A 22,583-nucleotide genomic window follows, 5' to 3' on the forward strand; every position below is an offset into this window, starting at 1 on the left:
TGAAGGTTTTGGCCCCGAGTAATATATGAACAGAGTCCGCATGTGTAGTGCTTTGAATACTGGACTAGACTCTGGAAATCAGGGTTTCAATTCCTTGGAAAAGCATTGGGTGACCTTGGCTGAGTCACACATTCTCAGCCACAAAAAGCCCCAAAAAGATAAGGTTGCCAGGGTCACTTAATTCAGAACGTGTGAGGCATGCAACAGCAACAGCAACCTCAGAAGTAAGAATTGAACTTTATAGAACCTTTGAACAAACAACAAATATATTAAAACCTTATTTAAACATTTTGTATCATTCTAGAAGAAAATAAAATCTTTCCCCCACACCGTTATTTTAAATTTTTATTTTTCTGGGGAAAAAAAGTCTTTAGAAAAGAATACCCCCCCACCCCAATTTCCCCAAATTTTTATCTCAGGCTTTATGTCTCTAAGCCTATTTGGGGTTATCACACTAGGGCTGATTAAAGCGCATTTAAAGCAAACCCACAAATGAAATGGAAATGGCAAATAATTGCAACCAAATGTTATCACACGCAATTGCGCAAATAAAGTGATATCGGAAATGCATTGTCACTAAAATCCTGAAAGTAAAAAGATGTGTATTAATGCTTCTTTGTGACCACTTTAATGGTGGGCTTTGAGAGATATCGTGTGAAATCGTTAAGCACAATTATGTGATTTTTCTGGCATATTCACGGGATAAACCCCTGATCTTCTTCATGTGAGAAACTGCTACTTTAAAGAACAGGAGTTTCCTTTCCCCATCACATCATATTAAAACTTAAATGATTTGGGATGCTGAAATGTTCACAGCCTTAACTTAGAACATGAAATGGTCATGGCATTATCTTTGAAAGCACAGAGCTAAATAAAGTGTATTTACAGGTATTTGTCTGCCCCTCATTTCAGTGTGAAAGAGCTGAAAAGATTGTCTGCTTTGGTTGAGGAAGAAACAGCCTCTGCGGTATATTTTGCAACCTCTTGCTCTGCTGAGAGAGGGACAAAATTAGAAAATATTAGTGTTGAAAGGAGCTAAACCAGGAAAATAAGCAATGAAGAATTCTGGCTTCCTGACCCTTTCTTGCACCAAGCAAGCTTCACAGCCCTGCCCCCAGTTCTCTTCTTTTGGCTCTCCAGTGAGCTGTGGTGAGCAGTTTCTTTGCAACAGTTTGCATTGGCTTTCAAAGCCCAAGATGCACCCTTAAACAGATAACAGTAAAATATTTTTAAATTGCCTCTAAAAGTATTAAGAATGTTTAATAGAATGTTGAATTTTGCAATGCATCTGGTGGATATACGTGCTACAGAACAGCTGCAAAACCATAATCACAAGCTGACAGGGAAAAAAACCAACTCATTTGAGAGATGGTGCTGGAGAAGAGTGCTGAGTATCCCATGGACAGCCAAAAAGACAAAAGGAAATAATCAACATTACAAAAACAGAGAAAATCCCCAAGGGAATAAAAAACAACAACAACCCACTTTCAAAGTCTAGGTCTGGTTTAATATTTTTAAAACAGTTAAGCATGTGTCTATATATGTGCATGTGTGTGCTGTGTACCTTCAAGTCGTTTTTGACTTATGACGACCCTATCATGGGGTTTTCTTGGCAAGATTTATTCAGAGGAGGCTTGCCATTGCCTTCCACTGAGGCTGAGAGTATGTGACTTGCCTAAGGTCACCCAGCGGGTTTCATGGTGGAGCCAGGAATGGACTCCAGAGTCATTGTCCAATGCTCAAACCAATATGCCACACTGGCTCACATACTATGGATATCACCATACTATGGATTTTATATCCTCCTAATGGTAAGAAGTGCAACACTTACCTGGAAACTTCCATATTTGGAAAGAGAAATCACAGGAAACTTTTAGCATTTTTTAAGTTTTGGGTTTATTTCCAAAGATTGAAGAAGAGTATGGAGGTAAACAAATGACAAAAGTATCCCTATAGAAAAACAAATCCATCCCCACCATCATATTGCCAGATGGAGATATCTGCCCATGCTTTGGCTCAAAGACAAAGCCATCCCATTTTCCAAAACGTTTGTTTTTACCAGAACTTTAAAAGGGTTCCTCGTGCATAATGTGTACGTAGGTATGCATACCCTCTAACATTTCATGGATGAAAGTCAGTACATGTGTGGCCAAGCATCGTAGGAATGCAGTCAAGATGGCCAAAGTTATAAATGAGGAAGAATACACAAACTAGTAGAAATCACAGCAGTTTGCTTTTGCCTGAGCTTACTGGGAAGGGCAAGATTGTATACTTCTTTTCCTTTCCTCCCCTGTACCATCAATTGCTTGCAAAATTTTATTCTTCCAATTCAGTTTGCAGCAAGTAGGCCAAGGAGAAAGGGAGAAAGGGAGGAAAAGAAAAGGAAAAGGGATATTTTAAAAGCAGCTGAAAAAGTGAAATAGCAGAGGATTAATTGAGACTATCCCTGGCAAATTGGGATGGTTGGAGGGTATGGAAATATTTATTCCTACATAGAACTCATAGAATTCAGGTGTTGCTGTTGTTTTAATATTGGCTGTTATATTCTGGCTATGACTTTCATCTTTGCTTGACAGCCCTGCAACTCAAGAGTGTGTCTAGCCACAAACCTTAGTTTCGGTATTCTCTCACTCCAAAAATGTTCAATATTATGCTCCAAATGTTCTCTCACTCCAGAAAGTTCAATATTTTTTCCAATCTTTCATGAGAGGAAACTATGACTGTAAACATTTACGGATGTTATAGTGTTTTAACACTATAAACATGGCGTTGACATACTGTATTTGAGTATGATGAAGGAAAATACGGTGCATTGTTTGTGCCTTAGAGCCAGTTTTATTTTTAATACATTTTGGAGCTCCGTGTCAATTTGTAGGGCAGGAAGCTTATTGCTGAGCATTAATGCCCATCAGCACTGGTCAGCCTAGGGAAGGATGATGGAAATGACAGTCTTCAGATATCTGGAAGGCCACAAGTCGGTTCACCACCACTACCCACTATAGTTATTAGGAACAGGAAACACCTCTCTTTTTTTAAAAAAAGACAAAAACTCTAGATATGCTGTTAGCTTTGTTTCTGAGAAGTTTGTCTCTTTCATAAAGAAAATGCCCCTTTTCTCCGTTTCTACTGAAAGATGGTAGGATTTTTTTTAAAGAGCGTTGGAGACTCTCAATCTGCTTTCATATTCTGGTACATTTTTGGTGGTATTTTTCCTAAAGATCCCCTCTGATCTAAACTAAGCAGGGCCACCCCTGGTTAGTACTTGGATGAGAGACTGCCAATGAATACCTGGTGCTGTAGGCTATATTTTACAGGAAGGAAGTGGCAAAAACCACCTCTGAGTATTCTTTGCCTAAGAAAACCCTAGAAAATTACATGGGGTCATCATAAGTTGACAAGTGACTTGAAGATATATACACACACATACGCACACACACACATACATTTTCATAACCTCTGAAAGTTATTTTCTCAAAGGCAACAGTGGAACAAATGTAATGTTTACATGTATTTTCATATAAATGAGAAGTGACACTTCCCTCAAACTAGCTGTGTTTCAGCTTTCTTAAGAACTAACACATGCTATGCAAAATTTCACTGATTAAAAATAGGGACGTGCTTCTCCAGCTGTATTTATTCATAAAATGTTTAGAATTGCTGCAAAAACAACAACAACAACAACACAGGTCTTACCCTCAGACAACATGAAAGGCAGAGGCGTGACCTGAAGGGGAAAAAAGGAAAGCACAAAGGAAGGGAAATCAGTTCCGGAAGGCCAGTATGGATAGCAGTCAGAGCAGGACAGTCAAGGCCTTAGGGTTGCCCATCTTATTTTTTTTAAGCCCAGGCCTTTGCCACTACAGTGGTCCCTCTGTGTTTTCTGGGGTTAGGGATGAAGGACTCCCATGAATGTGGAAAAAATGCAAACAAAAAAACACTATTTTTTTTTACCTAAGAGAACCCTTCTCTAGGAATCTCAAGGCCCTCCAGTGCAAGTCTATGGTCAACATCTGCCAAGTGTTGATCATAGAATCATGCCGGAGGATCTACAAATGCCTAAATAAGTGTTTACTCTAGGAACTTCTAAGTTCTCCAGCACACACTGTGGTCAACTTCTGGCAGAGTAGCGCTGGAAGACCTAGTGTTTCCTAGAGAGAACATTTTAATCAAAACTGCAAACAATCAAATCTGCCAAAATGAAAGCCAGAAATGTGTAGGGCCAATTGTCTGCTTTCAACTTTAGCTTGATTTGCAGCAATTAACAGATTGGTTATTACAGAAGAAGAGCCATAAACCTCTGGGAAGCCCACAAGCAAGCCATAGTCTATAGAAGGGTGGGCAGATTTGGCAAGTTCTAAGGGGCATCTTTATGCCTGAGGACTTTCTGAAGATCATATCGACTACTGAAAAACAAAACAAAAATTACCCCAAAGTGGCTGGAAACCCACTTCTGGTTCTCAAAAAATGTTATTGTCAGTGACTGGTGCTGAACATCTGTTGAACAGGCTGGGATAACATATCTATCAATCTATTGATTGATTTTAAATTAATTTTGCTACCAGTTTAACACTTTTTTGTTATTAATTACACCTTTGTATTATTTGTATTTTTAAAATCTCTGCAGTGACTTTTGCCTCATCATGTGTGTCTATGTGTACAGGCTGAGTTTCCCTTATTAAAAATGCATGAGATCAGAAATATTCTGAATTTTGGAATTTTTTGGCTTTGGGTTTATTTGCATATACATAATGAGATGTCTTAGAGTCTAAGCATGAAATTGATTATGTTTCGTATATACCTTGTACACATAGCGTGAAGGCAATATTACACTTAGTATTTTTAACATAATTTTGTGCATGAAACAAATTTTATGTACATTGAAACGTCAGGAAATGAAGAGGTCACTATCTCTGCCAGAGTCATGGTGGGGAGATCCTATTTGAATGCAAGGAATGTGGCCAGTGCTTTGGACACAATTCCAACCTCACCAAACACTGTGGGAAAGTGAATTTACCTGTGGGTAGTGCAACCTTCACTTCTGGCAAAACTCCTACTTCACTTATCACTTTAAGATTCACTGTGCAACAGCCATGACATGTTCAGATTGCAGCCAAGCCTTTCAAGCTGCCCATTATAAAGAAAAGCCCCACTACCTTGAGGATTGTGCCAAGGGCTTCTGCATGTCACATTTCCAAACACACCAACATAGCCACTCAGGTGAAAGGCCCTACATATGTGTGCAGTGTGGCCATGGGTTCAGTCAAAGGGCCACCCTCTTGTAGCACTACCTTTCTACTGTCAGTACTGTTGGAAAAGTCTGCATTAGCCAAGCACCAGTGTTTGCAGACAGCCATGGGCCAAATGGTGCTGAGATGAGGACACTTTCCTTCTTGCAGTTCTCTTAGGGCCAAATGTGATCAGCAGAAGTATATGGTAAAGATTTGTACCACTTCAAACTGCAATAGAAGGGAAGAATAATAATCGCTTGAATGTTCTCCCATATCCATTTCACAGATGAATACCAGGCACATGTGACCAAGCAACATCAGAGTGTGGTTAAGATGGCAGTTTGCAGCAACTGAAGTAAGGAAGAAAGTGGAAGGAGGAGAGAGAAACTGGGACATTTTAAAATCAGTTGAAAAAATGGGATGGCAGAGGATTAATTGAGACTGGTTCTGTCAAATTGAAATAGTTGGTGGGATGTTCTCTTTTGTAGTGGAGATTCTGTAGTATCTTTTTCATGAAATATTGTTCTTCTGTGCACATAGCATATTTCCCTCAGGGAAAGCATTCAAACTGAAGCCTGAATTTGTTTTATTCTTTCCTTCTCTCCCCACTTTTCTTTTACATCATGACTTGTAGACTATAAAGCCTCTAACTAAAACAGTGATTGTTTGTATCAAAACTCTGTGGACCTCTTTGGATGAAGAGCCAGGCAAAAATCCTTTAATTAAATGTGCACTTTCCACCTGTTACCTGCAGCCTGAGGTGGTATGGGAATAACTTTATTCCTTCTGTTGATTCTGTATAGCTATTCCTCTGGTTGGGATGTTTTGTGTTTTATTTCTATGGGTTCAGATTGTAATACTTGTCTGCAAATATATAACATTTATTAAACTTGCACTATGAGGAAACTGTAGAGTGGACACATGTATTGGGATGACCTGCTGAATATAACACCCCTCTATTATCATTAAAGTTGTGGTCAATATTTAACCAATGAAATCGGTGTTCCAGGACAAAGAAATACAATGAGAACTCAGTGTATGTGTCTTGTACATTCAGAGTCAATCCAGATCTCCAATTACTGAAATCAATTGTCTAAATTTTGGATGGAAAGAAAGCAATTCTGTTCCTATTTACTGGTGTAAAGTGATTGATGTTATGAGGCATGAATGGCATAAGCCATTTTCCTTCAATGATAGCATGGAGGAAACTATTCCACTGACTTTTAAACACTACTTGGCTAGAATAAAAATCACCAGTATTCATTTTCTATCCTCATTTGCAAAGGTAAGAATGCATTTATATCATTTCCAGCACTTGGTTTTGGTGCAAGCTGTTTGTATGTTTGTTTTAAAAGGAAACATCTAGAGCAATCTTGTGAATCTTTTCCTTGTGGTTTACAAGATGCTAATACGTTGGGTACTTGGTATTAGCTGGGGTTTGGTCAAAGTCCCATTAAATACAATTGCATAGTAAAATGGTATCTCTTATATAAAATGCCAAAATCAAGGTTTGCTTTTTGGAAGATTGAAGGCAGATGAACAGATTAACAATGGCTGATAGCCACCAGTGTGCTTTGATTCATGATCCATGCTGTGATTATGATCCTGCAGTGATGGGCAGAACTAAGTTGTGTTCTTAACTGAAGTTTGTGCATCAAACAAGATCCGTGTCCAGTATTGGGAAGAATGAAGTGTTATGGTTAGCAAAAAATGTGTGTGAAGTATGTGCAATACCTACTTATTTCTGCACCATTTGTACAGCCATCTTTTTTCCATTTATGTTTTTTATTGTACTTTGTTCATTTAGACATTAGTCCCTTTGATGAAGATTGCAATGGCAGAGAGAAATGTGTGGAAATAAGGATGTGGGAAGTGGCAAGGAAATAGCAGCCATGGAACAAAAACAGAATGCTGTGTAGACCACTAGAGACCAATCCCTGACTGTGTGAGGGAATGCCCAGGCCTTTTCTCTTACAGTGGGCCCTTGGTATCTGCTGGGGTGGATACCAAAATCCATGGCTGCTCAAGTCCCTTAAATACAATGGATAGTAAAATGAGGTCCCTTAAATAAAATGACAAAAACAAGGTTTGCGTTTTTGAATTCATATATTTTTGAGTATTTTCAAGGCATGGATACTTGAATCCATGGATACGGAGGGCCAACTGTATTTTGAAATCTGCAGATGCTGCCCACATAATTGTCAGTTTTACCTTGCAGACTGCAAGGGTAGAAGAGGTTTCATTTTCAAATCAAGAAGAGGATTCCAGACATGGTACCTGACTCTTTATTCTGAGTAAAGTAATCCATCTATTTATACATACTGTTAGGTGAATGCAGTGATCAGGGAACAGAATTAAAATTGACAATAATCTATGGGATACCTGGGATATGGCTCAGCCAGAGGTAGCCATTCTGTATATTTTGTAGGATGTTACAACAGGGAAAGTGGCTGGGTGTATCTATTTCAGTGGTAAACAACCGCAGGAGGCTAGGGAGCTGCATTAGCCCCTCAGGAGAATTTGGAAGGCACCCCCCAGGTAAAGTTGCCAAATTTGAGGGCTTCCTTCACTTTTTTAAAAAACTGCCCCAGAATGCACCCAAAGATGTTCTCAGCTGGGGGCTGGTAGGCATTTTCACCATGTTTTAGACCCCCCCCCCCCGCCCCCGGCCACTGGGCCATTTTGGGTGCAGGAGAAAACTTTTTAACACAGGAGTCACCTCCAGTTTACTTTTCATTTTTTAAAAAGGCCTCTCCTGGGCCTAAAATGTGGCAAAATTTAACCCCACACTTCTTAGCAGACAGTTGGAGACAAACCATTTTTCAAGGGCCCTTCCAAAGTCTGCCAATGGCTGCATACTTTGTAGAGTTTTAAAAAAGGTCAGGTTTGCAAAACAAATTACTTCTGGGGGCTACAAAAAAGCCCTGGGGCTCCGCTTATGGTCTGCAGGCTGCACTTTTTCCACCCCTATTCTATACAATTATATTTGACTGTGAACTATCTCCACTCAAGTCAGGTTCTGATTATTGCTATTCTGTCTGTGGAGTATAAATAACCAAAGCTTGGCTGTTTTTGCCTTTATCATGCCAGCAGGGGTCAAAGAAGGGGTAGAGAGTACCCGTAAAGCGCTCATGGAAAGCAAAGATCTGTACCAGGTTGTCTTCATCACTAGAATCATAGAAGGCCAGGATGCCATCATCAAAGCTGAGGTAGATGCCAATGCGGGTGGGCTTCTGCTCCAGCTTCAGCACCCGTGGCTCCTTGTGTTCCACATGGGCTTCATAGGTCTTGCCGTCCTTGCAGCCTAGCACCCATATGCCATGGGATGGAAGAGCATTCAGACGTCCCTTGCGTCCAGTCTCAGCCGAGATGACACCGAGGGTCCATCGGGGCTTATCCCCTACAGTCACCTCCCAGTAATGCTCGCCTTGTGAGAAGCTCTGGCATGACACCACACAGTTGGCCTTGTCAAAGCGCTGGGGGTCATCCACGCTCACAGCCTGCTTGTGTTCCACACACTCCACCCGCTTGCCATCCTCAGAGACCACCAGGTTGGCTTGGGCAGTGTCTGGGTCAAAGGTCAGGTTCTCCAAACCTGGGGAAGAGGAAGGAGAAGAGCATCATCTCTTACATGATCCAGAACTATAGTGGTAGGATTCCACTTAAAGAGCCTTATCACATGACAAAAGAAAGCTGAGATGGAGTGAAAGAGAAGTGGCTTTCTCCTTTCCTCTCTACATGCTGTTGTAGCACTTCTGTTCTCTTCCCAAGGAAGACAGTCATAAAAGTGTGCCTTTTGCCAAACAAATTTTGCCATCATGACAAAAGGCATACTTTTATTAGTGTCTCCCTCAGGAAGAGAACAGAAGTGGAGAGGCAAGGAGAAATCCACTTCTCTCCCATTATGTCTTGGCTTTCTTTTGTCATGCAATAAAGTTTTAAGTGCTGTGATACCATCCTATGGAATCCTGGAACTGCAGTTTAAGGAGAGATACATATAATTCTCTGTCAGTAAGCTCTTTTGCTTCTCCCCAGACTGTTAATTCCAGAATGCCATAGACTGGAGCCTTGGCAGTTAAACCAGTTTCAAACTGCTATAATTGTACAGTCCAGATGGTAAACTTTGAATATAAGGATAATGCCTTTTTCTTTATTTTCTTTAAAAGCATTTAATCTGTGGGTTGACTTCAGTCTGTGGGTGGACTTTCCTTAGTTTATTCTCTTTTTGAGCAAAACTGGAAGTTGATTGATTCAGAATCATATGACCACTTTGAATGTGCTAACAAAGAATGACACTGTGAAATTGCCAGACATTGGTTTTCTAGATTGTGTGAGGAAAAATTTAACTACTCCTTTGTATTGTTTTCCAGACCAAAACCAGTCTCCCCCCCCCCCCCCCCGAAGTAGTGGAAGAAGTCAGGCACAAGAGATATAGAGGGGTGGCAATATATATTAGGGAGGAAAGGAATCCTCTCTAGCTGTTTTAAAAAGTGATGCAAAATTCTGACTTTTTAACAAAAGTACAGTTAGTCTTTTCATACAGTTGCTCCCTGCTAAGATCATTACCTGGCATCAGTGCACGGTACATTTTCCTCCACACCTGGAACTTGAACTCATCTGAAATAATGGGGAGCTGGATGTCCATGCGGGCAATAGGTGGGGATTCTCCAAGGATCTTCTGGAGTCTTTAGCAATGAAGGGAATGAGAGGATGTGAGACAACATTGCCACAACCCAAAAAATTCAAGGCTATATTCTGTTTATTTATTTGTCTAACTTTTTCAAAATGTCTATTTTAAACATCATAGCCATTTAGGTTTTGGAAAATGTTAAGAGTGGCAGTGATGCCCTATAAATTAAGAGCAAATGCATTCTCCATTATAGTCCAAATGACATCATTTGTCCACAAAGAGATGTTCTGAAAGGCTTAGTACTTAGAAAAGAAATCAAAGGGTATGGACCATCCCCCATCCCCCCCCAGACACACATAAAAAGACCAATGAGGACTGAATATACTATTCAACAGGCATAAAGTGCTGATGGATGGGGGTGGAGTGATAAAAAGGACTGCAGTTTCCTGGGAGAGGAGGAGATGGCTGGCTGGGTCCAACTCAGAACAGGACCACTGTTACATTGCAACATTTTGCTGCCAGTCCAACTTCTTTCAGCATGAAAAGCCAAGTAAAACTGTTGCAATAAAATTAAACCCTACGAGGCATCAAATTAACCAGAATATTATGTAAAAATTACCTCTATTTTAAGCTTCTCTCTTTTTGGGGCTATGTATGTTAAAGTTTTGCTCCTTTCTTCACTCTCTTATCAGTACAAAAAGAGCTAAATATTACTATTGCCCTTATCACACGTGAAACTGGAACTCCAATCTAGAGCCAATTCAAAGTGAAGGGGAAGCAGAGTCAATTCAAATCCAAGGCAATTCACATGATGGATTATCACACATGAAAACTGAAATTGTGGTCATTCCTGAGTCAAAGCGGAGTGAGTGCACATTAAATTAACACACCAGTACATACCATGCGGATTTACCAATGTGAATTGGGACTCTTGCACATGCTCAGTGAGGATCTGAACCTTTGCACTTCCGAGGTGAAGAAGGGGGCCACTTCCTGGTTCCAGTTTCACATGAATGCTAGCCTCACCTGAATGATAGGGAATGTCACCTATCCCTACATGCCCTCTGCTTCATCCAAATGTATCACTGGCAAAATTATTATTATTATTATTATTATTATTATTATTATTATTATTATTTTGCAGTGAAATAAATTTTAATAATAATAATAATAGTAATAAAAATTTATTTCACTGCAAAATAATCAGTGTAGAAGCTGCAGGTTTACATGGAAGTAAATCCTTTAGAGCTGAAGGAGACCCATTTTGGAGAAGTGCAGAAATGTTCTGGTTTCCCTTATTCTCCATCCTCCCTAAAGTACCGCCTCCCTGAATCCCATCCACTCTCCTTTCCTTTGTAAGTTGCCTTCTCTCAGGTTGCATCTGCACTGGAGAAATAATCTGGTTTGACTCCACTTTAACTGTCCTGGCTCAGTGCTACGGAATTCTGGGAACTGTAGTGTCGTGAGACATTGAGCCTTCTCTGCCAGAGAGCTCTGGTGCCTCAGCAAACTAACATTATTATTATTATTATTATTATTATTATTATTATTATTATTATTATTATTATTTTCCAATGCCTTGTGTTCCATCATCATTATTATTATTATTATTATTATTATTATTATTATTATTAAAGAAATATTATGCAGCCTCTGTTCTTGAAGGAGCACCAGAGGCAAATGGAGCAAAATTGCAGCACTGCATCATGGAAAATGTGGGACCTTGGAGGTTTGGGGGGGTGTACCAGGACGGAAGCAAAGTTGCATTCCAAACCAGACCAATTCGGATTGAAATTGAAGTGAGCTTGGAAACAATTTTTGTGAACTCGCTTGTTACCAAATTCACAAAAAACGAGGAATCACTTTGGATTGACTGTGGATCCGCCTCAGAACGATCCCCCATAGAAAGCAATCATGTGAGATAATACATCACGTTTTAACATGAATTCGCAGTGGCTTCGGAGCAGAGCTGCAAAAACCTCCATGTGATAAGGACCTATCTCACAAAGGACCTGCTTCTGAATGACTGAGGTAACATAGGAATTGAGTGTGTAAGGTGTGTAATTTAGGACAAAGGGCTTCTTTGTTGTTGTGTGCCTTCAAGTTATTTCTGACTTATGGCAACCCTAAGGCAAATTCATCATGAGGCTTTCTTGGCAAGATTTGTTCAGAGGAGTTTTGGCATTGCCTTCCCCTGAGGCTGAGAGCATGTGACTTGCCCAAGGTCACCCAGTGGGTTTCATGGCCGAGCTGGGAATTGAACCTTGGTCTCCCGAATTGTAGTCCAGCACCCAAACTACTACGCCACACTGGCTGTCAAAGAACTTCTACTGCTACTGAAGAGAGGACGGAAAGAAGGATTGGTGGGAATGTGTATAACTCTTAAAGATGCAATGCTGGTAATCTTTTGTAAAAGAATACTTGCTTACCTGCTGGCAACCAGGCAGTATTGCTGTAGAAAAATTATAGAAAGAAAGAAAGAAAGAAAGAAAGAAAGAAAGAAAGAAAGACGTGAAAGAATGGAATAAAAGAAGGTAGCCCCTACAACCTGTAACAAACATCCCATACCAGCTGCCCTTGTGAAATATAGTAAGAGTTCATTTGAAACTGTGTTGCAAAAAATCATGCTGCACGACTACACAAGATACAGGCTAAAATTTATCTAAGCTTAATGGTCACTGTTCTGCATAGACCTTAGCTGAGTCCAAAACTGTCCAATGTCATAAAGATGGAAATAAGGGTGCCTCACCCTGAGAAATTCGGTCTGTGGCTTGTCTTGCACTTCCCCAAGCACCGTCTCCATCTGTCTGAGCTGCTCTAGGTAGCGGGTCATGGTTTTGCGCTCATTTTGCAAGGCATCTGTGGCTTGGTGCTGCACACGCTCAGCCTCTCGGCCTAGAGAAACTTCCAGTGCCCCTAGGTAGGCACGCATTACTCCTAGCTGTTCAGACACTTGCTGCTTGAACTGAGACACTGTGTCCTGGGACAGGCAAGAAACAGAGAAAGAGACACAGAAAGAGAGAAACCCTTGGATTACACCCATGTAGAATCATAGAATCATTGAGTTGGAAGAGACCACAAGGGCCATCCAGTCCAACCCCCTGCCACGCAGGAAATCCAAATCAAAGCACCCCCGACAGATGGCCATCCAGCCTCCGTTTGAAGACCTCCAAGGAGGGAGACGCCACTACACTCTGAGGAAGTGTGTTCCACTGTCGAACAGCCCTTACTGTCAGGGAGTTGCTCCTAATGTTGAGGTGGAATCTCTTTTCCTGCAGCTTGCATCCATTGCTCCGGGTCCTAGTCTCTGGAGCAGCAGTAAACAAGCTTGCTCCCTCCTCAATATGACATCCCTTCAAATATTTAAACAGGGCTATCATATCACCTCTTAACCTTCTTTTCTCCAGACTAAACATACCCAGCTCCCTAAGGCGTTCCTCATAGGGCAAGTCTTCCAGACCCTTCACCATTTTAGTCGCTCCAGTTTTTCCACATCCTTTTTAAATTGTGCCCAGACCTGGACACAGTATTCCAGGTGGGGCCTGACCAGAGCAGAATAGAGTGGCACTATTCCCTTGATCTAGACTCTATACTTTTATTGATGCAGCCTAAAATTGCATTGGCCTTTTCAGCTGCTGCGTCGCACTGTTGACTCATGTTCAACTTGTGGTCTATTTGGACTCCCAGATATCTTTCACATGTAGTTTCATTCAGCCAGGTGTCGCCCATCCTATATCTGTGCATTTCATTTTTTCCGTCCTTAGTGCAGTACCTTACATTTCTCCGTGTTGAATTTTATTTTGTTAGCTTTGGCCCAGCTTTCTAGTCTATTCAGGTCATCTTGAATTTTGATCCTGTCCTCTGAGGTATTAGCTATTACTCCTAATTTGGTGTCATCTGCAAATTTGATAAGTATTCCCCCAATTTTTCCTCTAAGTCATTGATAAAGATGTTGAACAGTACTGGGCCCAGGACAGAGCCCTGTGGGACTCCACTGGTCACTTCTCTCCAGGATGAAAAGGTGCCATTGTTGAGCACCCTTTGGGTTCATCCAGTCAACCAGTTACAAATCCACTTAACAGTTGCCTTATCCTCACATGCTCCAACTATCCTGATTTGATTTGTCAGGGACAGTCCCAATTAATCCTCTGCTGTCCCAGTTTTTCAGATCCTTTTAAAATGTTCCAGTTGTTCTCTCCTCCTTCCACTTTCCCTCTTTGTTTTCAGCTTACTTCAGTTGTTGCAAACTGAATTCAAAATGGAGAAGTAGCCTGCACTCATTTAACCTAGTGGAACAGAGAGAAGAAGAAAGGGAAAATTTATGCCTTTCCCTATAGGCTCAAGGAAAAGTCAGCTGCTGCCATTTCTATCTTATGTGTTCTTCCACGTTTGTAACTTTTGCCATTTTGACCACATTCTGACATTGCTTGGCCATACTGTCCCAGTTTTCATCTATGAAATGTTGAAACATATGCATGTTCTTCCCTGGTCTCTGCCATTTTCTTCCCATTGAACAGCTCCCCCATGTTATTTTCATTTCTCTCACCACTGGGGCAGTATACTGAAGAACTGAGAGCTTGGAAAATACAATTATCTTTATTAATTAATGCTAGTTCATTTTGATGTTTTTCAGTCCCGGAATAAATGTTAAGCGATGTTCACACAAATAAAGAATTCATCTTGTTTGCTGATAGGTGGTGAGGAAAATACATTGTATTTTTTAACACTGGACCTTCATATCCCCCCCCCCAGTTGCATCACTAGGATGTGCAGGGGGTACAGCCTACACCAAGTGACATCTCAGAAGAGGAGTGACACCTGGTTGAGCCCTCCTTCTGCTGTAGAGTGAGACGAGACAAGTGTGCCCCTCCAGGTTTCATTGCAGCAGTAGCTTCCTCAACAGGAGGAGGCTGCCACCATGGCAAAGGAGGAGAGCAAGCACGCCTTTTCAGCCACCACTGTCCCCCTCTGCAGCCCCCTTGCACCCGGTGACACCAAGCATGGGACTCCACTGCCCCCACCCATTCTTATACATGACTCACCTCCACTTCTGCTATTTGCCGGTTCAGCAGAGCAATAGTTTTTTCTTTGCGTATTTGAGCCTCTTGCAGTTGGACTTGTTGCTGAGGAAGTTGTTTCTAAAATTGTTCCAAAAATCGGAAAGAGAAAAAGGTCACAGGGCTAATTCAGAGCAAATTTAAACAAAACTTTATTATGCTGGATTTCAACCCAATGGCCCAATCCTGAGTGGTTATGGTAAATCTGGTGTAATTAAGACTTTTTTATTTCATAAAGAGAGACATTTTTCCAAGTACATGAGGCAGCATGTCAGAAAGCAACTGGAGAAATTGGAAATGAGGTGGACAGATGTTAGTTTTTAGTTTCATGGCCAGATGTTAACCACTATCCAGCAAATAAAGAATCAATTTGTATTAGTGACCTGATTGGTTAATTTTTGTGTTATCTTGGCAGTTTGAGATTGAGAAAAGATAAGAAGGCTAGGAATGGATTGAGGGAGTAAATATCCCTCTGTTACTAACCTGCTTGTACGGTTCTCATTGCTACTAGGTGGGAGATAGGCTACACTTGCAAACAACATTCTTTGTTTGCTTCTGCACTGTTCTCTGCCTAAGAAAGGAGCAGTTAAGCTTTACACAGGACAGGGACAACCTGGATCTCAAGGGAAGTTACTTTTCTGTTGTTAATAGAGCTGGAATTTTATTACCTGTCTTTTATTGCCTTTTGTCCACATGGCCAAGAAGGCGAATGGCCTTTCCTTGCATTAAGATCCTCCCAGAACAACTAAACTACAACAGAAACATCATCTGATAGAAAATGGTGGCCTGTGACTCTGCCATCGTCACTGATAATCCAGACTAACATGACTATGTCTCTGAATTCTACCCACAGGTAAAGTTTGCTAGCACTAGGAGTCACTGTGAGGCCAGCTATGGCAGATGGAGTGATATGAGGCAGACAGGAGAAATGGGGAAATTTGATTCCAGGTTTGTGGGTCTTTGTACCCTGATGCCTACCTTCATCCTTTGGTGGGCCTCTGCAGCAGTGATGATGTTGTGGCCCTTGTGCTTGCCCAGAGAAGCACACACCCCGCAGATGACCTGCTGGTCCTGCTCACAGTAAACACTCAGTGGATCAAGATGCTCCTCACAGTGGTCTTGGGGGACCTGCTTGAAGCTCTGTACTAGGTTCTCCATTTGCTGGTTGATGTGCAGCTGCTCCACCTTGGTGATGGTCTGGCAGGTGGGGCAGGTGGTGGCCTTGTCCTCCTCATCTTTGGACACCCGGGACAGGCAATCCTGGCAGAAAGTGTGCCCACATTCTGTTGTCACAGGAGACTGGAATAGCTTCAGGCAGACAGGGCAGCTGAGGTCTTGGTGCATGCCCTGAATGAGGCGTTGCTTTGAGCTGGACATAGTGGCTGAGGACAGGGACCTGAGGAACAAAGACCCTGCTTGTCATTCTCATGAAACCATATCCCCACTTTCTCTGCTATGCCCAGATACATTCTACTACCAGGGCCTCATAATTACATCAGATAACACAAGGCCTTAACAACAACAATCACCATTAAAGCCATCATTCATCATCGTATGTTTTTTACCCACCTCTCCCTATATATCAAGCTGGAAACAACAACAGATTAAACAAATAACATCAGTTAAAACAATAAAACCAATACAATTCATAATTTAAACATAATCTGGATAGATCTGTTGGAAGAGACTGATCTTTACTGCCATTTTAAGCACAAACTGAATATACGGCTGATTTGTCCCCTCTGGCAGGTCATTCTACAATCTTGGGGTCAAAGAAAATGTCTTCTGGGTAACAGTTTTCAGACTAGTTTTGTAAGTCAATTTGGAGTTCAAATGTAACTAGAGCTTTAAAAAGTAACTCCCAAAATTCTCCAGTCACAACATGCTCAGTAGCCATGAGGCTGGAGGAGTCTGGAAACTACTCTCATAAAGTAACTTTTTCAAGCTCTGACAGTGACCCTGTGTAACATCGGGCCTGAACAGACAAGCCAAAATAAAGCTGCTTCAGGTTACTTTGGAGGTATGCTGTTTAAATGATGCATGGATCCAAGAGGCCGGAAGCTGCGCCAAAGCTACACTCCGGCCCTTAGGATTGGAGCATGGCTTTGGCTCGGTTTCCAGCCTCTTGGGAAGCATGCATTAAACAGCATACCTCCAAAGTGATCCAAATTATTTTGGCCCATAGTTTCTTTTCAGATATCTGGCACATAGTTCCTTTGGGCTGTTCCAAAGATATAAAAGACTCAGGGGGTTGGGACTAAGGAGACTGTATGACAGTTCTAATTGATCTAAACATCCAATTTTCCCGGTGTGATAAACTTTAAAATAAGTTGGATTGCAAGAGAAGAGAAAGTTACAAAGAGGAAAGGACTGAAACAGGAACCATCCAGAAAAAGACCACTGCTGCCACCTTCTGTCTTCACACAACAGCTGTGTGGTTGCAGCTTCAGGGCCAGTGTGTGACAGGGCCTACACCTGTATCACAGGATTGTAACAAGATATACCTCTGCCCTGGTTTTAATTTATAATTCTGTTAAATCCTACTTTAAGAAAAAAAGTTTTAAATCTTGCCTCCTTTCTGTAAATCTGGAGATGTTGTGTCTGGCATTCCCCCCACCATCCATCCCAGTATATCCCATAGTTCCCTCTACAAAAAGAAGGTGCTAAAAGGGTGAGTAGGGTTACTATAATTGAAATATGGAGACAGTATTTGTATCAATCAACGTGTTTCACATGCATCATCTCATTTTACCTTTATGACAACATCCAAAGGTTTAAAAAAAGGTATTATTCATCACCCTGGAAGGACTGCCTAAAACTAGCTAGTGAATCTACATGGACAAAACAGACATTCAAAGGTTCCTGATTTGGAATTCAGCCTCATAGCCACTGCCCATATACCATGTAATAGCAAACAAGAATTCCTTTCTTTCCCAAAGTGAGAGACATTTGGCAGCCTTCTGGCAGTGCGCTTTGTACATGGACCAAAATCACTATCCCAAAGTCTTGAATATATGCAGAATGTGGGGTGAAAGAGTGAACTAGGGTCTTTCTATACAGTTTTGTATCACTGGTAGTCTTCTGCACATGGCCATAAATTGAGACTCCTCAACCTCTGAAAAACATTCATTTTGGGCATGCCTGACTGAAGACGTTTTCTGGGGCTAGAGGAATTAGTTATCACCCAGATTTTAGTGCTAATGATAGCAAGGATCTCACTGGAGCTGGCCCAGCATAATTAAAAATCTGTATAAACAGATATTAGGGTCTCTCTCCTTCATAAAGATGAGTGCATAATGCAGCACGCAGAAAGAACACACAGGTTTTGTGTGCACTCCTTCACAAAGCCCCTTTGAAATGAATGGGAGCTGTACACAACTCCCCCTAATTTCACTGGGATTTTCTGATGGAGGCTGGAAGCCTTACAGAGTTGTCCCCTCCAGTAGTCAGATCTGTTTATCTCCCGCTTGACCAACCCAAATGGCTCCCCAGACTCAACAGGACAAAGGTTATATCTCATAGGGATAAATCTTCTAAACTTCCAGATGGAGTTATTGCCCTTGAAGTATCCTAAGTCCCAGTCACTCTGGCCTTTACCCCCAGCCTACCCAGCTCTCTGAACTTTGGGATATTGGATATTCTTGATTTCATCACCATCTCCACCTCTTCTCTGTGCAATTTTGTACCTCCAGTGCTCACTAAGGGCTGGGTCAGTTTGATCTATTGAAATTTTAAACTTGCAAAGCAGCTGTTGGGCTCTCTGCTGGGCATGGTGACAAATGCCCTATAAATAGTTCAGAAGGGAAAACCAGAGTGGTAACTAGAGCCCAGCACTGAGCAATGCCTGCCTGCCTGCTTCCTTCTGTCTTCTCACTCTGTATAGTATAACAGTTGCATTTTGCTCTAACTTGCTTTTAGGTGGCTCTGCAGTGGTCGATATATGCTGGTTATGCATGGCATTGTACATTCTAGGAAGATATATCTATACATCCCCAGTCTTACACCTTTGCAGATTTAAGATCTGCTTTTATATGATAAGCTCACAAGTACGGTATGACGGGAATAGTCATTTTCTCTGTGTTTGTCACTTGTACCTAGCATTAGAGGTAAACTGCTTTTGAACACAGAGGTTCTATTTGTCTTGTCATAGCTAATTGCCATAGAATAGCTAAGCCAAACCTTCATTTACTTGTCTAATTTTTCATCTAAAAACAGAATAATCTAAACCATTTGCTATCACCACTTCTCAAACTCCTCTCTTTCCTTCCCCTCAGTCGATGATTTTATAAGCCTTTATTATGTCCCTTGTGTGGTACCTTGATTTGGACAACCAAATGAGACAAGAAGCCCATTTAAACATTTTTGTCCTGTAATTCACCACCTAGAATCAAGAACTTGGTCGAACTTAACTAGGTAAGCTACTCCTCCTGAGGAATAATGATGCATTTCCACCTAAGAATTGCATGACAGTATGAAGAAAATATAATCATAAACTCTTTATCTGCCTAAAACCAACCAATTGCTAGATCTCTGGATACATGGCCACCTGCAGCATTCACACCCCATTTGATCTTCGAACTGCCATACCAGAACTGCCCTCACAAAGAAAGCAAACAAAGCAATACATGGGTACTGGCGTGTGATCTTGCAGGCTGCAAAATGGCAGTCCTGTCATAGCTTTTTCTCAGAACAGGCCTCTGCCTCATTCTGATCTCCCCAACACTAACTCCCCACTCTCTCCCTCTTGCATTTAAAAACACACATCTGATCCCCTCCCACCCCACTTTTAAACTTCTGTGATCTAACTTTAAGAGCTAACATGGTAGAGTGGTTTGAGTGTTGGACTAGGGATTTGGCCACGAAAACCCACAGGGTGACCTTGGGCAAGTGGCTCATTCCCAGCCTCAGAGAAAGGCAAAGACAACCCCCCACTGTACAAATCAGGCAAAGAAAACCCTGTGATCGGTTCATTTTAGAAACGACTTGAAGGTGTACAACAACTACAACCATTACCTAATTTTATAATATCAGCTTGACCATCCTAACACTTGCAATGTATCTATAACATAATTAAAGGCATGGAGTATTAATCGACATGAGGAAGGAAGGAAGGAAGGAAGGAAGAAAAACCCTTACTAGAGCAGATTTGAGGGAAGCAGCAGTGTTCGGAGAGCAAGTATCCAGCGATCAGGCAGGCACAAAAGAGACAGCGACCATCCTTGGACAAGGAGAGACGTCAAGTGAATGGCTCTCAGTCCCACCCAGATCTTCTATATATAGCTCATAATGCACCATGATTCTGGGAAGGGTAGGATATCACCTAGTTTGTGTCCTATAACTCCTACTTGTTTCGGTGGGTGGACAGTGCTTAGTCGAATTCTTGAATGCATGCAACAGCTGAGAGAAGGAAACTCTTTGGTATCCAGTGTCCCAGCAAAGGATATCACAGGCTAGTGACAGGCAGCTCATAACTATATCTGACACTTGTGGATTTTGGGGAACAGGCAGAGTAAACTGAGTGGGTGTACTAAGCGTGTGTGTGCGATGGGAAATGACTTGGGAGATGATCCATCAAGTGGGTGGTCCATGGAATAAAACTGGGTTATTAGAAATGATGTGGTGGTAAATCTCCACCTTGACTGTAAAGCGTCAGCTTGCAAATAACTCATTGCACATCTACATCTTGGAATAAAATACAGTGGTCCCTCCACATTCGCTGGGGTTAGGGGTGAAGGACCCCCGTCAATGTAGGAAAACCACAAATATAAAAAAACACTATTCTTTTTGCCTGGGAGAACACCTCTCTAGGAATCTCCAGGTCCTCCAGTGCAATTCTATGGTCAACATCTGCCAGAAGCTGATCACAGGAGTTTATCACACTAGGAAAATCCCAAAGAGAAACGGGATTTAAATGAGAATTAAATTAGAAAAAACCCGCAAATGTGGGGAGTTTATCACATGACATAACTGGTAACATGAAATAATGCGAAGTTAAAGAGAAGGAAAAACAGAGGAAAAGGACAGCTTTTTACTTTTTGGAAGTTCCAAAAGTAAAAAGCTGCCCTTTTCCTCCATTTTACGTTTGCTTTACCTTCGCGTTATTTCACTTTGGCTATCATTTCGTGTGATAAACCTCCCGCATTTGTGATTTTAAAAAAAATTTAAATCTTGCTTAAATCGTTTCTCTTTGGGGTTTCCCATGCTGGAGGGCCTACAAATGCCTAGAGAAGTGTTTTCTGTAGGAACCTCTAGGTCCTCTAGCACAACTCCATGGTTAACATTTGGCAGAGTTCACCTTCGGAAAGAGGTGAACATCCTCAGCCTCAGAGGACTGTAATGGCAAACCCCCTCTGAAGAAACTTACCATGATAGATTCACCTTTGGAGTTTATCAGACAAGGGAAATTGGAAGTATAATTCGATGGCAATCTGAACGCAATCCTGGGGTTTCACGTTATTGCGTGATAGACTGCTACATGCAAATTTGGGCAATGGCAGGCTATTTTTGGGCAATGGAGAGCCAGTTCGAATGCAATGAGCATTCACGTAATTGCACTAAACTAGCAACTTTACGTGAATGCGTTCTGGGCCCACTTTCTTTTCATTCGAAATTAAGAGAAATCTCTCTGGTGTGATAAACTCCTTTGACTCATCATAAGTCAGAAATGACTTGAAGGCACACAACCATAACCACCAAGGCGACCCTATCAAACAGGGCAAAACTGGAAGGTTAAAGTGGGGGCAATGCAGGGTCATCCAGGTTTCATGGGCAAATTCACAGCTGTTGCCTACACGACATAGCAACCTGAATAGGAGGTCAATGAGGAGGAAGTAAGTTCGCAAAACTACCGGAGTTAGGAGTCCCCTTTGCTTGCGAAGTGACTCCTTTCACCTAATGCCAGCCCTAGAGAGCAAGCCTTCATTCCCCCCCCCCCGCCTTTGTTTAGAGAATTTAAAGGGACAGACACACACTTCCCTGGCTTTCCTCCTCTTTGCTGCTTTCTCCTGGGAGAAGGCAGAGAGAAAGCCTTTGGGAGCAATGGAGGACATGCCCTGGAAAAGGAGGACATGGAATTAGGCAGGCTTCTGGCCCCAGCCTCCTCCTCCTTCTCTCTCTCTCTCTCTCTTGTGTGTCTGTGTCTGATTTTTGGAGCTTGCAATGGAAGAGAGAGAGCATTTTGGAAGTCCTCTTGGACAGGAGGGAGAAATGGAGGACATAATCTGGGATGATAGGGCATCTGGGAGCTTCATCCTCGCTGAAACCAGTAGAGAGAGCGGTAAGTGCATAGATAGATGATTAGATAGATAGATAGATAGATAGATAGATAGATAGATAGATAGATGACAGAGAGAGAGAGAGGTAAGTGGATAGATAGATGACAGAGAGAGAGAGGTACAGTAAGTGGACAGATAGACAGACAGACAGACAGATGACAGAGAGAGGTAAGAGATAGATAGATAATACATACACAGAGAGAGAAAGGTGGGTGACAGATAGACAGACAGAGATGTATGTATGGATGACAGATATGGACACTGCTTGGTCATGAAACCCACTGGGGGACCTTGAGAAAGTCACACTCTCTCAGCCTCAGAGGAAATAGGACTCATATGACTTTCGTGTATAGCTGTGTCTTTGTGGTTTGATGGAGTTTGTCTGCCTTCCTCA

At 41.8% G+C, this 22,583-nt stretch overlaps 1 protein-coding gene across 1 annotated transcript; it reads right to left on the reverse strand.

Moving 5' to 3' along the window:
- Positions 1 to 7,499: 7,499 nt before the first annotated feature.
- TRIM72 (tripartite motif containing 72) lies at positions 7,500 to 20,668 on the reverse strand. Its single transcript, XM_042476607.1, has 7 exons — positions 20,052 to 20,668; positions 15,894 to 16,311; positions 14,901 to 14,996; positions 12,608 to 12,838; positions 12,288 to 12,310; positions 9,795 to 9,913; positions 7,500 to 8,823 (listed from the first exon to the last, which is right to left on the reverse strand). Exons 2-7 carry the CDS (start codon positions 16,290 to 16,292, stop codon positions 8,258 to 8,260), a joined length of 1,434 nt encoding a protein of 477 aa, XP_042332541.1. The 5' UTR covers positions 16,293 to 16,311; positions 20,052 to 20,668; the 3' UTR covers positions 7,500 to 8,257.
- Positions 20,669 to 22,583: the final 1,915 nt, after the last annotated feature.

The sequence above is a fragment of the Sceloporus undulatus genome, chromosome 6 (genome assembly GCF_019175285.1).
Source record: "Sceloporus undulatus isolate JIND9_A2432 ecotype Alabama chromosome 6, SceUnd_v1.1, whole genome shotgun sequence".
Taxonomy (NCBI): Eukaryota; Metazoa; Chordata; class Lepidosauria; order Squamata; family Phrynosomatidae; genus Sceloporus; species Sceloporus undulatus.

What these genes read in the sequence shown, in the direction of transcription:
- TRIM72 (XM_042476607.1), bottom strand. Translation starts at nt 16,292, where the DNA reads ATGTCCAGCTCAAAGCAACGCCTCATTCAGGGCATGCACCAAGACCTC. An exon ending in AGGCCCACCAAAGGATGAAG is followed by an intron (nt 14,997 to 15,893) that starts GTAGGCATCAGG and finishes GAACAATTTTAG; the next exon opens with AAACAACTTCCTCAGCAACA. An exon ending in GTACCGTGCACTGATGCCAG is followed by an intron (nt 8,824 to 9,794) that starts GTAATGATCTTA and finishes CCTCTTCCCCAG; the next exon opens with GTTTGGAGAACCTGACCTTT.